At 39.5% G+C, this 14,683-nt stretch overlaps 1 protein-coding gene across 3 annotated transcripts in view; it reads left to right on the plus strand.

Annotated features, from left to right (window-relative positions):
• Window positions 1–14,469, plus strand: part of naa30 (N-alpha-acetyltransferase 30, NatC catalytic subunit) — a 46,770-nt gene extending 32,301 nt beyond the window's left edge. The window contains exons 2-4 of one of the 3 annotated variants that reach the window (XR_010975704.1): window positions 969–1,092; window positions 3,918–4,107; window positions 5,235–5,290. Coding sequence is in view for 2 of the 3 variants with exons in the window: in XM_068039210.1 (XP_067895311.1) it covers window positions 969–1,092; window positions 5,235–5,290; window positions 12,715–12,852 (318 nt within the window). In the remaining variant the exon portion in view is untranslated. Of the gene's footprint in view, window positions 1–968; window positions 1,093–3,714; window positions 3,830–3,917; window positions 4,108–5,234; window positions 5,291–12,714 lie in introns of those variants that run through there. The other 2 variants (XM_068039210.1, XM_068039211.1) reach the window with 2 other exon arrangements.
• The last annotated feature ends 214 nt before the right edge of the window (window positions 14,470–14,683 follow it).

A 14,683-nucleotide genomic window follows, 5' to 3' on the forward strand; every position in this document is an offset into this window, starting at 1 on the left:
AGAGATTAGTCTGGTGAACCTCTGTTGCACTCCCTCTATGGCAAGTATCTCCTTCCTTAGATAAGGAGACCAAAACTGTACACAATACTCCAGGTACAGTCTCACCAAGGCTCTATACAATTGCAGCAAGACCTCTTTGCACCTATAGTCAAATCCCCTTGCAATGAAGGCTAACATACCATTTCCCTTCCTAATTGCTTGCTGTGCCTGAATACTAGCTTTTAGTGACTCATGAACAAGGGCACCTAGGTCCCTTTTGGACATCAACACTTCCCAACCTCGCATCATTTAAGAAATACTCTGCCTTTCTGTTTTTTCTGCCAAAGTAAGGTGGTGGATGGGGTGCCAATCATGCAGGCTGCCTTACCCTGGATGATGTCGAACTTCTTGAGTGTTATTGGAGCTGCACTGATCCATCATACTCCTGACTTGTGCCTTGTAGATGGTGGGAAGGCTTTGGGACAAATCAGGAGGTGAGTCACTTGGTGCAGAATACCCAACCTCTGACCTGCTCTTGTCGACACTATTTATGTGGCTGGTGCAGTTAGGCTTCTGGCCACAATTGGTATGTTTTATACCATCTAGAAAGATAGGAAGTGCCAATAAAGATTGAATGACTTTGATGGAGAAAATGTCTGTCAAATAGCAGTGGTGAGATTTTGTACTGGAGTGTTACAGTTGTCTTCAGGTTCTGCACAAGTTTCATTTTTACACTTAATATGTTGAGTTTTATTCTGGACAACTTATTGATGATTTTTATCTGGTACTGAGATCAATTTGAATTTAAAGGTTCAAGTTAGTGACCATATTTCAAAGCATTGAATTTTTAATCCCTTCAGTTGTCCATATAGGAATAAATTTCAAACTGCTTAGCATTGTGTGTATATGCAGGTATGTGTAATATATTTATTAGAGATATAGATGCTGCTTTGTGTATGTAGTTAAACAATCTTGTGATTTTTCTTTAGGCGATGGTTGGAGATGAGTGTGTGGGTGCCATAGTCTGCAAGTTGGACATGCACAAGAAGATGTTCAGGAGAGGGTACATAGCTATGTTAGCAGTGGATTCCAAATACAGAAGAAAATCCATTGGTGAGATTTATTTTTTCAAATTAGCAATGAAATTTTATTAAAAATAAGAACGTAATATTCTTGTCTCCTGTGAATGCCCCTGATGGCAGTCTTTAATATGACTTCATATTATTGAATTGTATTCAACCATAAACTGTAACCTCATGACCTGGCATATTCCTCACTCAACCATTACAACCAAGCCAGGGGATCAACCCTGCTTCAATGAAGAGTGCAGGAGCAGTGCTAGACATACCTAAAAATGAAATTCCAACCGAATAAAGCTGCAACACAGGACTACATGCGTGTTAGACAGTGGAAGCAGCATGTCATAGACAAGAGCTAAGCGATCCCACAACCCACAGATCAGATCAAAGCCCTGCAGTCCTGTCTCATCCTGAGGAGGAGGCTCCACAAACATCCCTATCCTCGATGATGGAGGGAACCCAGCATGTAAGTGCAAAAGACAAGGCTGAAGCATTTGCAACCATCTTCAGCCAGAAGTGCCAAGTGGTTGATTCATCTCCCCCTCCTCCTGAGGTCCCCAGCTTCACAGTTGCCAAACTTCAGTCAATTCGATTTGCTCCACGTGATATAAAAAAATGGCTGAAAGCACTGAATGCAGCAAAGGTTATGGGTTCTGACAACATCCTGGCAATAGTACTGTAGACTTGTGCTCCAGAACTAACTGCGCCCCTAGCTAAGCTGTTCCAGTACAGCTATAATACTGGCATCTACCCGACAATGTGGAAAATTGCTCAGGTATGTCCTGTCCACAAAAAGCAGGAAAAATCCAATCTTTCTAGTTACCGACCCATCAGTCTACTTTCGATTATCAGCAAATCGAGGGAAGGTGTCATCGACAGTGCTATCAAGCAGCTCTTACTCAGCAATAAACTGTCCACTGCTGATCAGTTTGGGTTCCACCAGGGCCACTCGGCTACAGACCTCATTACAGCCTTGATCCAAACATGGACGAAAGAACTGAATTCAAGAGGGGAGATGAGAGTGACTGCCCTTGACATCAAGGCAGCATTTGTCCAAGTGTGGCATCAAGGAGCCCCAGCAAAATTTAAGCTAATGGGAATTGGAGAAAAACTCTTCACTGGTTGGAGTCATACTTAGCATAAAGGAAGATGGTTGAGGTTATTGGAGATCAAACATCTCAGCCCCAGGACATCGCTGCAGGAGTTCCTCAGAATAGTGTCCTAGGTCCAACTGTTTCATCAATGACCTTCCCTCCATTATAAAGTCAAAAGTGGGGATGCTCACTGATGATTGCATACTGTTCCCTGCCATTCGTGACTTCTTAAATACTGAAGCAGTCCATGTTCACATGCAGCAAGACCCGCACAACATTCAGGCTTGGGCTGATAAGTAGCTAGTAACATTCAACACTACACAAGTGCCAGGCAGTGACCATCTCCAACAAAAGCAAATCTAACCATCTCCCCTTGACATTCAACAGCATTATCATCGCTGAATCCCCCACCATTGACATCCTGGGGGGTTATCATTGACCAGAAACATAACTGGACCAGCCATATAAACACTTTGGCGACAAGAGTAGATTGGAGGCTGGGAATTCTGCAGTGCATAACTCAACTCTTGACTCCCCAAAGCCTGTCCGCCATCTACAAGGCACAAGTCAGGAGTGTAATGGAATATTGTCCACTTGCCTGGATGAGTGCAGCTCCAACAACACTTAAGAAGCTTAACACCATCCAGAACAAAGCAGCCCGCTTGATTGACACTACATCCGCCACTTTCAATATTCACTCTGTTCACCACCGATGCACAGTGGCAGCTGTGTGTACCATATTCAAGTTGCACTGCAGCAATCTGCCGAGCTTCGACAGCACCTTTCAAACCCGTGAAAGGTACCTAGAAGGACCAGGGGATACAGAAAAATGGAAACCCCACCACCTGCAAGTTCCCCTCCAAGTCGCACATCATTCATTCACTGGGTCAAAAACCTGGAACTCCCTTCCCAACAGCACTATGGATGTACCTACATCAGATGGGCTGCAGTGGTTCAAGAAGGCGGCTCACCACTACCTTTTGCAAGGGCAATTGGGGATGGGCAACAAATGCTGTCCTTGCCAGTGATGCTCACATCCCATGAATTAAAAATAGCCATAACTTGGTAGGTCGCACTCTGAGTCGCAAGGTTCCAGGTTCATATCCACTCCAGGGCTTGAACACAAAAATCGAGGCTGACGCTCCAGTGCAGTATTGAGGAAGTGCTGCACTGATGGAGGTGCCTTCTTTCAGATGAGATGTTAAACTGAGGCCCTATCTGCTATCTTTGCTGGATGTAAAGATACTATGGCACTATTTCGAAGAAGAGCAAGGGAGTTATCCCTCAATCAACACTACAACAACTGATTATCTCATCATTATTGCATTGCTGTTTGTGGGAGTTTGCTGTATGCAAATTATCTGCCGCATTTCCTCCATTATATCAGCATCTACACTTCAAAAGTACTTCACTGGGTGCAAAGCTCTTTGAGACGTCTGTTGGTCGTGAAAAGCACTATATAAATGCAAGTCTTTTTTTAATGGGGTTTGGTTCATGATTGAAATAGATTGTTCATGTTTTAGTATCTTTAGCTGTGGCTTCTCTTCCTATACCCGCTTTAGAATCTCCGATCTATAAACATCAGCTCATTCAAAACTCTGCTACCCACATCCCATAAAAGAATTTTTAAAAATGATCAGGTCAGGCATCGTCTGTGGAGAGAGAAGCAGAGTTATCATTTCAGGTCAGTTGACTTCCATCAGAACTCAAATTCCTAGATGTTGCCTGACCTGATTATTTTCAGTATTTTCTGTTTTTATTTCAGATTTCCAACATCTACAGTATTTTTCTTTTGGTCAGGAAACTTGATCATGTAGCTGGTTTAAGTCTCACTAAGGCACTGAGGCTTGGGGCAGCACTGTTGCAAGATGTTACACTTGATATCCAGGATCTGGTGCCTATCTTGATTGAATTGTACAGATGCAGAACTGCTGCTGTAGCTGATTGCTTGAAATGTAAGAATTTGTATTTACCCATCATGGGTAATTTGTATTTACCCATATTGCCCTGGTTTAACTGGGTAAAAAAAATTATTTTTTGATTGAGGGCAGTTACAGTTTGAGATTAATCCTGTATAATTCTATTAAAGTGGAATAATGCTGAACAAGATAAGTATTGAATTTCAACCCTCCACTCCTCTTAGAAAATTGAGCGTCACTGTCGCAGTTGAGAGCAGATCAGATATTTTTATTCAAGTTTGGTGCAGGTCATGTTCATTAAATGTGGCTGTTGGAGCAAAAGGAGCAATATACTGTTGAATTACAAATAGGAGAGGTCTCCGAGGAACTTGCCTGTCAGACCAATGCCCGAGGCTGCTTTTGCACTTTCCCTTATATTTTCTTTAGGCACACTTCTAGACCTATCCCGTTTGCCCTTTCTGTTCTTGTGTCTACACAATATTTAGAAATGCAGTAATTGCCTGTTGATTAAACAGGCCACTCCTGTCCCAAAAATACAGCCTTTTGTGCATTGATTTGTTTTTCTTGCTGCAAAATTTGATTTGCCAAGTACATGTCCTTCAGCACACTTTGCCAGTAAGGTTACTAATGCTGTCCTTAACAGTATTATCAGTGCTCAGCCCATTTTTATTGAATTTGATGCTGTAAATTGTTTGCTAGTTACTATTTTTTTAAAAAAAGCATCTAACCATTGATGTATACTTTTTAGATCCTTGGCTCTATTAGCTTAGCATTAATTAACAATGTGGTATTTGTCATTCAGTATTTTTGTCCACACCAGCCAACATTTGCAGCAAGATGGACAACTTGCTTCTTTCCCTCTGCTAATGCCACTCTGAAACCAACTGCTAATTGTTGAAACAACCTCTTAGTCCTGCTCCCTCCCTGTGGCAAGTATATGGCCTCCTCTTGTTTCTCTATAGCTACATGACAGCCATCAAAAACTGTGTAAATTTGCATGAATGGCATCCCAACCATGCCATTTATTAGTTCTGTATCTTGTACATTCTGACTTCGCAGTTAATATTTCATTTTGTAAATTTGGGTTACTTAATGACCTAAGTTATTTTTCATGTGTACTGATGAAGTGACCGTACACCATATGCTACTATTTTGTTTTCCAGGCACAAATCTGGTGAAGAAAGCAATTTATGCCATGGTAGAAGGTGATTGTGATGAGGTACAAAACACTGCATTTTATGCATAGCTATATTTGGGTTTCTTTATTTTATTCACACTGTAGTTTTATGTTATTAGTCTTGCATTGCTTTTATATTCCCCTCCATGGATATTTACTGCTCCCTGGCTCCTCCTTCAGCTGATGTTGCCATTGACTTTTATTAATCTGTGATCAAAAGTGAGGGCATCAGCTTCTCTATTCCACACCCACCCCGCTCTTCAGGGCATGGATTTGCATATTAGGATTCACCCCAATTTTTCCTGAAGTCAAAGTGGCTCAGTACTCTTAATTGCTCTGGCTCAGGTTAAATTACAGTAGAGCATTCCAATCAAAGTATCAAATGGGAGGCCAGCATCTTCCATTGGAGTTCAGAAGTTACAAACATTCTGAGGAGTGTGTTAACTATTTACATTTGTATTTATATATATCATTCTCCTAAAGGTTCATTGTTATCTATCAGTGCCTCCTTACAAGCAGCTATGCCAACTGCCCCATCCTACTCTCTTGCTGACCTTCCCACCCAGAAAGAGGGAACTGTTCCATTTAAACTGGTTCCACTTAAACCAGGCTGGGACCAGTGTGCTGGCAAATTCAATAACAAGGGCAGTGGATAGGGCTTTAAACTTGAGAAAGAGTAGGAGTGGGTGGATTCGGGAAAAAGGTAAGTTCAAAAATAGTGAGAGAAGTATCAAGGCTTGTAGCAATTTAAGTTTTTAAAAAAAAAATCTGCAGAGTGGGTCAGAAAGAGACAGCAAACTTAACAAAGGTAATAGGGCATTAGCGAATAAGGTGACATCAGGGAAAAGTAGAAAAATGTTAAAGGTGAAGGCACTATATCTGCGCCAAACATTTGCAACAAAATAGACTCGTTAATAGCACAGATAGCAATAAATGAGTTTGATCTAATGGCCATTATGGAGATGTGGATCGTAGCCCTCATAATAAAGGAAAAAAATTCTTAGCTTTAAAAATCAAGATGTAGAATCAGTTTGGGTGGATCTAAGAAACAAGGGACAGAAAACACAGGTGGGAGTAGTTTATAGGTCCCCGAACAGTACTTGTGGTATCAGGCAGACTGTAAATCAGGAAATTAGAGGTGCGTGTAACAAGGGTAATGCAGTAGTTAAGGGGAGTTTTAATCATATAGACTAGGCAAACCAAATTTGCAGTAATAGTGTTGAGGACAAGTTCATGGAATGCATTCAAGATAGATTTCTTGATCTGTTTGTCAAGAAACCAGCTAAGGAAAAGGCTATTTTAGATCTAGTATTGTGCAATGAATAACCATATAGTAAAGGACCCTCTGGGCAAGAGTGATCATAATACTGTAGAATTTTATTTTGCGTTTGAGAGTGATTTAAGTCTGAAACTAGGGTTTTGAATCAGAACAAAGAAAACCATGTAGATATGAGGAGCGGGTTGGCTAAGGTAGATTGGGAAACTACATGAAAAGATATGACTGTATAGATAAGCAATGACAAACATTTAAAGGAATAACTCATAATTTGCAATAAATATACAGTCCTTTGAGGGAAAAATCACCCACAGGAAAGGTGATCATATTGTGGCTAACAATGAATTCAAGATAGTATTGGATTAAATGAAGGAGCTTGTGAACATTGCCAAGAAGAGAAATAAGGCTCAAGATTGGGAGGATTTGAGATGACCAGGAAATTGACACCTTGTATTTATATAACACCATTAATGTGATTAAATGTGCCAAGATGCTTCATAGGAGCATTACAAGGCAAAATTAGACACTGAGCCACATGAGCTACTAGAGCAGATGGCCAAAAGCTTGATCAAATAGGTAGGTTTTAAGGAGAGTTTTAAAGGAAGAAAGAAGTAGAGATTCGGAGAGGTTTAGGGTGGGAATGCCATTGTTTAAGGACTAGGCAGCTAAAGGCACGGGTGCCAATGGTGGAGCAGTTAAAATCGGGGATGCCCGAGCCCAGAATTAGATGAGATTAGACATCTGAGTTGTGGGTCTGGAGGAGATTATAGAGAAAGGGAGGGGGCAAGGCCATGGAGAAATTTGAAAGATTGAGAAATTTGAAAGCAAGAATGAGAATTTTAAAATCAAGGTATTGCTTGACTGAGAGCCAGTGTAGGTCAGCAAGCACAGGGGTGATAGGTGAACGGGAAGCAATTTTGGATGATCTCAAATTTATGGAGGGTAGAATAGGAGATCAGCCAGAAGTACGTTGGGATAGTCCGGTCTAGAGATAACAAGGAATGAATGAGGGTTTCAGCAGCAGATGAGCTGAGGTAGGAGTGAAGTCGGGCAATGTTGAAGGTGTAAATAGGCGGTCTTTGTGGTGGCACAGATACGTGGTCGGAAGCTCATTTTGGGGTCAAATGTGACACCAAGGTTGCAATTGAAAAGAATGAGAAAATAGAACATGAGAGTAAACAAGCAAGAGTAGATATGTAAAAAGGCAGAGATTAGCAAAAGTAAATGTGGGTCCTTTTAGAGCAGACAGGAGAAATTATAATGGAGTATAAGAAAATGGCAGAGACATTAAATAAATATTTTGTATCTGTCTTCAAGGTAGAAGATACAAACATTTTGGGAAATAGTGAGGAACAAAGGGTCTGGTGAGAATGAGGAACTTGAAGAAATTAGTATTTGTAAAGAAATAGTAGTGGAGAAATTAATGGGCCTAAAAGCTGACACATTCCCTGGACCTGATGGCCTACATCGCTTTTCAGAGGTAGTGGATGCATTAGTTTTGACCTAGAATCGAGGGAATTCTGGAAGAACTGTCCCCTTGGGTTGGAAAGCAGCAAATGTAACACCGCTATTCAAGAAAGAGGGAGCGAGATAACTGGGATCTTGTAGGCCAGTTAGCCTGACATCAGTTGTAGAGAAAATGCTAAAATCTATTAGGGACCCGATAACAGGGCACTTAAATCATATCATTTGGCAGAATCAACACTGACTTATGAAAGGGAAATCGTATTTGACAAATCTAAGTATTTTGAGGATGTAACTAGCAGGATAGATAGGGGAGCCAGGGATGTATTTTATTTGGATTTTCAAAAAGCAGTCGATAAGATGTCACATGATATTACACAAAATTAAAGCTCATGGGTTTAGAGGTAACATATTAACTGAAAACAGTAGGAATAAACCGGTCATTTTTAGACTGGGAGGATATAACTAGTGGAGCGTCGCAAGGATCAGAACTTGGGCCGTAGCTATTTACAGTCTATGTCAATGGCTTTGAGGGAACCACATGTAATGTCAGCAAACCTGGATACAAGATAAGTGAGATGGGAAAGTAAGCTGTGAGGAGAACGCAAAGAGGATGCATAGGGATATTGGTAGATTAAGTGACTGGGCAATAAGGCAGCAGATGGAATATAATATAATGGGCGGCGCAGTGGTTAGCACCGCAGCCTCACAGCTCTAGCGACCCAGGTTCAGTTCTGGGTACTGCCTGTGTGGAGTTTGCAAGTGGAGTTCGCCGGGTGCTCCGGTTTCCTCCCACAACCAAAGACTTGCAGGTTGATAAGTAAATTGGCCATTGTAAATTGTCCCTAGTGTAGATAGATGGTAGGAGAATGGTGGGGATGTGGTAGGGAATATGGGATTAATGTAGGATTAGTATAAATGGGTGGATGTTGGTCGGCACAGACTCGGTGGGCCGAAGGGTCTGTTTCAGTGCTGTATCTCTAAATAAATAAAAATTAAAAAAAATAATGTGGAGAAGTATGGAGTTATCCACTTTGATGGGAAAAATAGGAAAGCAGAATATTTTTGAAATGAGAGACTGGGAAATGTTGATATTCAGAGGGACCTGGGTGTTCTTGTGCACGAATCATAGAAAGTTAACATGCAGGTACAAAAAGCAGTTAGAATAACTGATGTTAGCCTTTTTACAAAGGGATTGGAGTATGTGTGAAAAAGTTTATTGCAATTGTATAGGGCTTTGATGAGACCACACCTGGAATACTGTGCACAGTTTTGGCCTCCTTACCTAAGGAAGGACATACTTGTCTGCAATGAAGGTTCACTAGACTAATTACTGGGTTGAAGGGATTGTCCTTTGAGGACAGATTGAGTAGACAAGGGCTATAATCCCTCAAATTTAGAAGACGGAGGTAATCTTATTGGGAAACATGAAATTTTTAAGGGGCTTGAGAGGGTAGATGCTGGGAGTATGTTTTCCTTTGGCTGTGGAGTCTAGAACTAGGGATCATAATTTCAGGCTAAGGGGTAGGTAATTTAGGATTGATCTAAGGAGAAATTTCTTCAATCAAATAATTGTGAATCTTTGGAATTCTCTACCCCAGAGAGCTGTGGATGTTCAGTGATTGATTATGTTCAAGACAGAGAAAAATAGATTTTGGGGGATGAAAGGAATCAAAGGATATTGGGGTGCAGGTAAGGTAGATAAGCCATGATCTTATTGAATGGTGGAGTAGGCTTGAAGAGCCAAATGACCTACTCCTGCTCCTAGTTCTTATAAGGTTCTGCACAAGAGATTATTAGCAAAAATGAAAGTGAACGGAAATGCAGGTAATCTTGTGACATGGTGTTGAAGCAAAAATTTGGGTGTCCATGTACACAGATCACTCAAAGCTAGTGGACAGGTACAAAAAGCAATCCAATTAATGCAAAGGGTAGGAGGTTGCATTTTAGTTGTATAGTCTTGGTTTGACCACATCTGGAGTACTACATTCAGTTATGAGCACTGCCTCTCAGGAAAAAAATAAAGAAAAGATTAGCATTTATGTGACGCTTTTCATGACCACAGGATGTCCCAAAGTGCTTTACAGCTAATGAAGTGCTCTGAAACTATAGATGCTGTTGTAATGCGTGAAACACAGCAGTCAATTTGCGCACAGCAAGCTCACACTGATGACAATGTGATGGTGACCAGGTAATCTGTTTTTGTGATGTTGATTGTAGGGTAAATTTTGGCCAGGAATCCAAGGATAACTTCCTGCTGGAAGGATATATTGGCTTTGGAGGGGTGCAGTACAGATTCATCAGAATGATTTGAAGGCTAGAAGGGTTAAATTATAAAGACAAGCTGCCTAAAAGTCACTTACATTAGATATTTGGCACAGAAACAGGCTATTCAGCCCAACTAGTCCATGCTGGCATTTATGCTCCGCTCAAGCCTCCTCCCATCTATTCTCATCTAAATCTATCATCATAACCCTCTATTCCCTTCTCCCCTTCCCCGTAAATGCATCAATACTATTCACTTCAACCATTCCCTGTGGTAGCGAGTTCCATATTTTCACCACTCTTTGGGTAAAGAAGTTTCTTTTGAATTCCCTATTGAATTTCTAGGGACTATCTTATATTGATGCCTTCAAGTTATGCTCTTCCCCACAAGTGGAAACATTTTATATCCACTCTATCAAAACCTTTAATAAGTATAAAGACCTCTGTTAGGTCACCCCTCAGTCTTTTCTCATAAGAAGACACCCAGCCTGTTCATCCCTTCCTGATATGTATTCCCTTGCATTTCTAGTATCATCTTTGTAAATCTACTCTGTACCCTCTCCAGTGCCTCTATAATCCTTTTTATAATGTGACGACCAGAACTGCATGCAGTACTCTGACTGTGGTCGAACCAAGATTCGATACAGGTTTAGCATAACTTCCCTACTTTTCAATTCTATCCCTCTAGTGCTTGCCTTGCTCACCTGTGGCACAACTTTTAGTGATTGGTGTATTTGTATTCTGAGTTATCTTTGTTCTTCAACCCCACCTAGACTTGCATCTTCCAAGTAATGAGTGACCTCCCTATTCTACCTACCAAAATGGACTACCTCACATTTATCTCTGTTGAACTTCATTTGTCAATTATTTGCCCATCCTGCAAGTTTATTGCTGTCCTCATGTAATTTCTTGCAGTCCTCCTCAATATTGATTATCCTATTTGGTGTCATCTGCAAATTTAGAAAGTGTTTTTGATTCTGAAGTTCAAATTGTTGATGTAAATTGTGAACAGCAGTGATCCCAACACTGATCCTTGTGGAACACATTTCCCACTTTCTGCCACTCTGAATAACTACCTTTTACTCCCACTCCCTGCTTTCTGTTTTGAAGCCAGATAGCAATCGATTCTGCCACTTGTCCCCTGACTCTACATTCTCTGACCTTATTCATTAGTCTATTATGGGGCACCTTATCAAAGGCCTTTTGAAAATCCAGTTAAATTACATTTACTGCATTGCCATTGTCTACTCTTTCTGTTACTTTATCAAAAAATTCAATAAAGTTGATCAAGCAAGTTTTTCCTTTTGAAATCCATGCTGACTATTCATATTTTTTCTTTCTTAGATGTTCTTCTATTCTGTCCTTTAGTAGGAATTCTATTATTTTTCCTACCGCCAATGTTAGGCTGACTGGTCTATAGTTCCCTGGGCATGTTCTGCCCCCTTCTTAAATATAGGAATTACATTAGCTTTCTGTTAGTCCTCTGACACAACACATTTTTTCTAACAAATTATTAAATATATGTAGTAATGCCTCTGCTATCTCGTCCCTAGATTCTTCCAAAATGCATGGGTGCAATCCATCCAGACTAGGGGTTTTATCCTGAGTTTGATTAGTTTATTCAATACATCCCCTTTTAAAAAAATTTAAATGCAGTTATCTCATTTCTTATCTCATCATTCAATATCATATTCACCTGTTCTATATCCCTGGTAAACATCAAAGCAAAATAATTATTTAATATTTCTGCCATCTCTCTATCATTACCTGTAGTATTATCCGCTCTATCCCTTAATGGTCCTATTCTCATCCCACCCACCCTTTTTTTATTATATACCTTTGCGTATAGACGATTAAGGGATGATCAAATAGAGGTGATTAAAGTGATAAAATGCATCAATAGGGTAGATAAAGAGAAACTGTTCCCTCTGATGGGGGATTCCAGAACCAAGGGGCATAATTTTAAAATTAAAGCCAGACCATTCAGGAGTGAAATCAGGAAGTATTTCTTTGCACATAAGGTTATAAAAATCTGGAAATCTTTCCCTTCACATGCCCTCCACATTCAAAAAAGGTGGTGAATGCTGATTCAATTGCAACTTTCAAGACTGAAATTGACAGATTTTTGTTAGGTAATGGTATTGAGGGATATGTAGTAAAGGTGGGCAATGGGGATGAGGTACAGATCAACCATGATCTATTGTAATGGTGCTTACTCGAGGGATGAATGGACTACTGTTGTTTATATGTTCGTATGATGAGGTTCACAAAAATGTTTTGAAATCATAAGTTTTTAATTTCATTATCTACATAGGATAACTAAGATAACAATCCAGTAATCAGTAAAATATTGTCTTGCACATTTTTATTGTTTGTGGTGTTTATAATTTTAGGAAATATAAATAGTTAAAATGAGCACTTTGTATCCTAATTGTTTTTTCCATTTATTTTTTAAATATAGGTTGTCCTGGAAACTGAGATTACAAACAAATCTGCCCTGAAACTCTATGAAAATCTTGGATTTGTAAGAGACAAAAGGCTGTTCAGATATTACTTAAATGGAGTTGATGCATTGCGTCTTAAACTGTGGCTACGGTAGAGAACTATAAAGAACGAGTTCAAAATGAGTCCTTTTTGCATGCACTGCAATTTTAAAGAATTGCTTTGCAACAGGACTCTTGATTTCCATGCAGCTCTTATCTGTCTGTGTCTCATTGGGTGTCACATACATTTGTTGCACTATGGCATGGCGCAGTTGTGCTAAATAAAAAAAAAAGGAAAATGTTTTCTTTAAAAATTGTCAAAATATTCATGGATGAATAGTGGTACCTGAAAGATGGAGAAGTTGTTCTGAGATGCATCATTTCAGTCAAGTGTGAGAAAAGAAACAAAGTTGCCTGTCATTTGCAGTAGACAACGTTTCAAATGACCTGTTGGTTGAAAATGTTTTGTGGCTTCCAGAAAGCTTGTATGTTGAGATTTCTTCATGGACTGCACCAACATTTCAAACAGAAATTTGCCAGATTAAATACTGAACTCCTCAAAAGGTGTTGATTCTGTTACTCCAGATTTTATTTTTCATATTAAATTTTCCAGTTAATATTTCTTGGTACCTCAGTGAATGAAGAAAGCACATGTCAGGAGCTCTGTGTGTGTGTGTGTGTGTGCGGGTGGAAGAGAGAGCATAACAACAAAATAACATTGCATCTGCCAGTGCCTGTGTAGATGTGCATATATGTCACATTTCTAGTTTGAGTGCATGTTCCCCCCCCCCCCACCCCTGACAATCTTGCAACAATGCTTTTGCCTTTCCTCAAACAATGATTTTAATGGTGAGTGACCACTTTTTTTGATGATTAGGATTTTTTTTCCCTACCTCGAGAAAAAGCAAAGCTATTATTGCTTTGGGAGATATCTGGTAATTGTTTTAAGAGCGAAGGGAATCTTTTATTTTGGACAAACATCCAGTAGCTGCTGTTCCTAAAAACCCCCTTGTATACAGCTACATTTTGCTGATTCTATAAAATGCACCTTTCTTGGTTTAATTAGAGGAAATTTTTAAATGGCGATTGTATGTTTATATATGATTTTAACCAAAAATCTATTCAGATTCTTGGAAGCTGTAAAAGTTAGGATTTTTAATATGATTGGTACACATTTTATTGTCCATTTAAGTATGCAAGCAGGTTAGCTGCACGATCTTCACCCATCAGGTGCATAAGTTAGGCATTTCTAAAGGAAATTAATAAGTTGGAAGTGCATATTACCTAATTTCAGTTCAATATCTGTATACCTTCTGCAGCTTAACTCTTTCCTTTGGAGCTAATGAATGCTTTTCACCCTTGAATACGTGAACTACTTGGGGCAATACTTCTTTACATGGTTCAAAAGTCACTTAATCTGCCTTATTTTCTCGAAGGGTAGATGGCCACTGAACAATGAATTTGACATGTTCGTTTTACAAGTAAACCTACTTGCCATGCCGTTTTTTTGGAGTTAAGGGTCGTAAATGAAATTGGGCAACTGTTCAATATCAATGATTTATTTCTGTGTTGAATGATTGGACTTCTGTTTAGTCAGTAAATGTTGCTGAATTTCACTGCTGTCCCTGCTACTTCTCTCCAAATGAGGACAAAAACTACAGGGAAGGGTTAAATGGAAATTGCAATGTTTGTAACTCTAAGATGCAGTAAAATAAAGTGAAAAGTGGTTTTAAGAGTCTGAAATTCTGTGGTGTAAAAGAAAAGTTTTAATATTTGATTGTCAATTCATGCAGTTCAGTGTAGGTTATCACACAAGTACAAAGCGTTACAATTATTTCATAGGAATTTTCAGAGGAGAACTTAAAATTACTGCAAAATCCCAGATTGTGGAATGATACTCTACAAATTCAATTTTAGGTTTTATTGTACTAACCTGTTATTTTTTGG

Source organism: Heterodontus francisci, chromosome 9 (assembly GCF_036365525.1).
Source record: "Heterodontus francisci isolate sHetFra1 chromosome 9, sHetFra1.hap1, whole genome shotgun sequence".
NCBI classification, from domain to species: Eukaryota; Metazoa; Chordata; class Chondrichthyes; order Heterodontiformes; family Heterodontidae; genus Heterodontus; species Heterodontus francisci.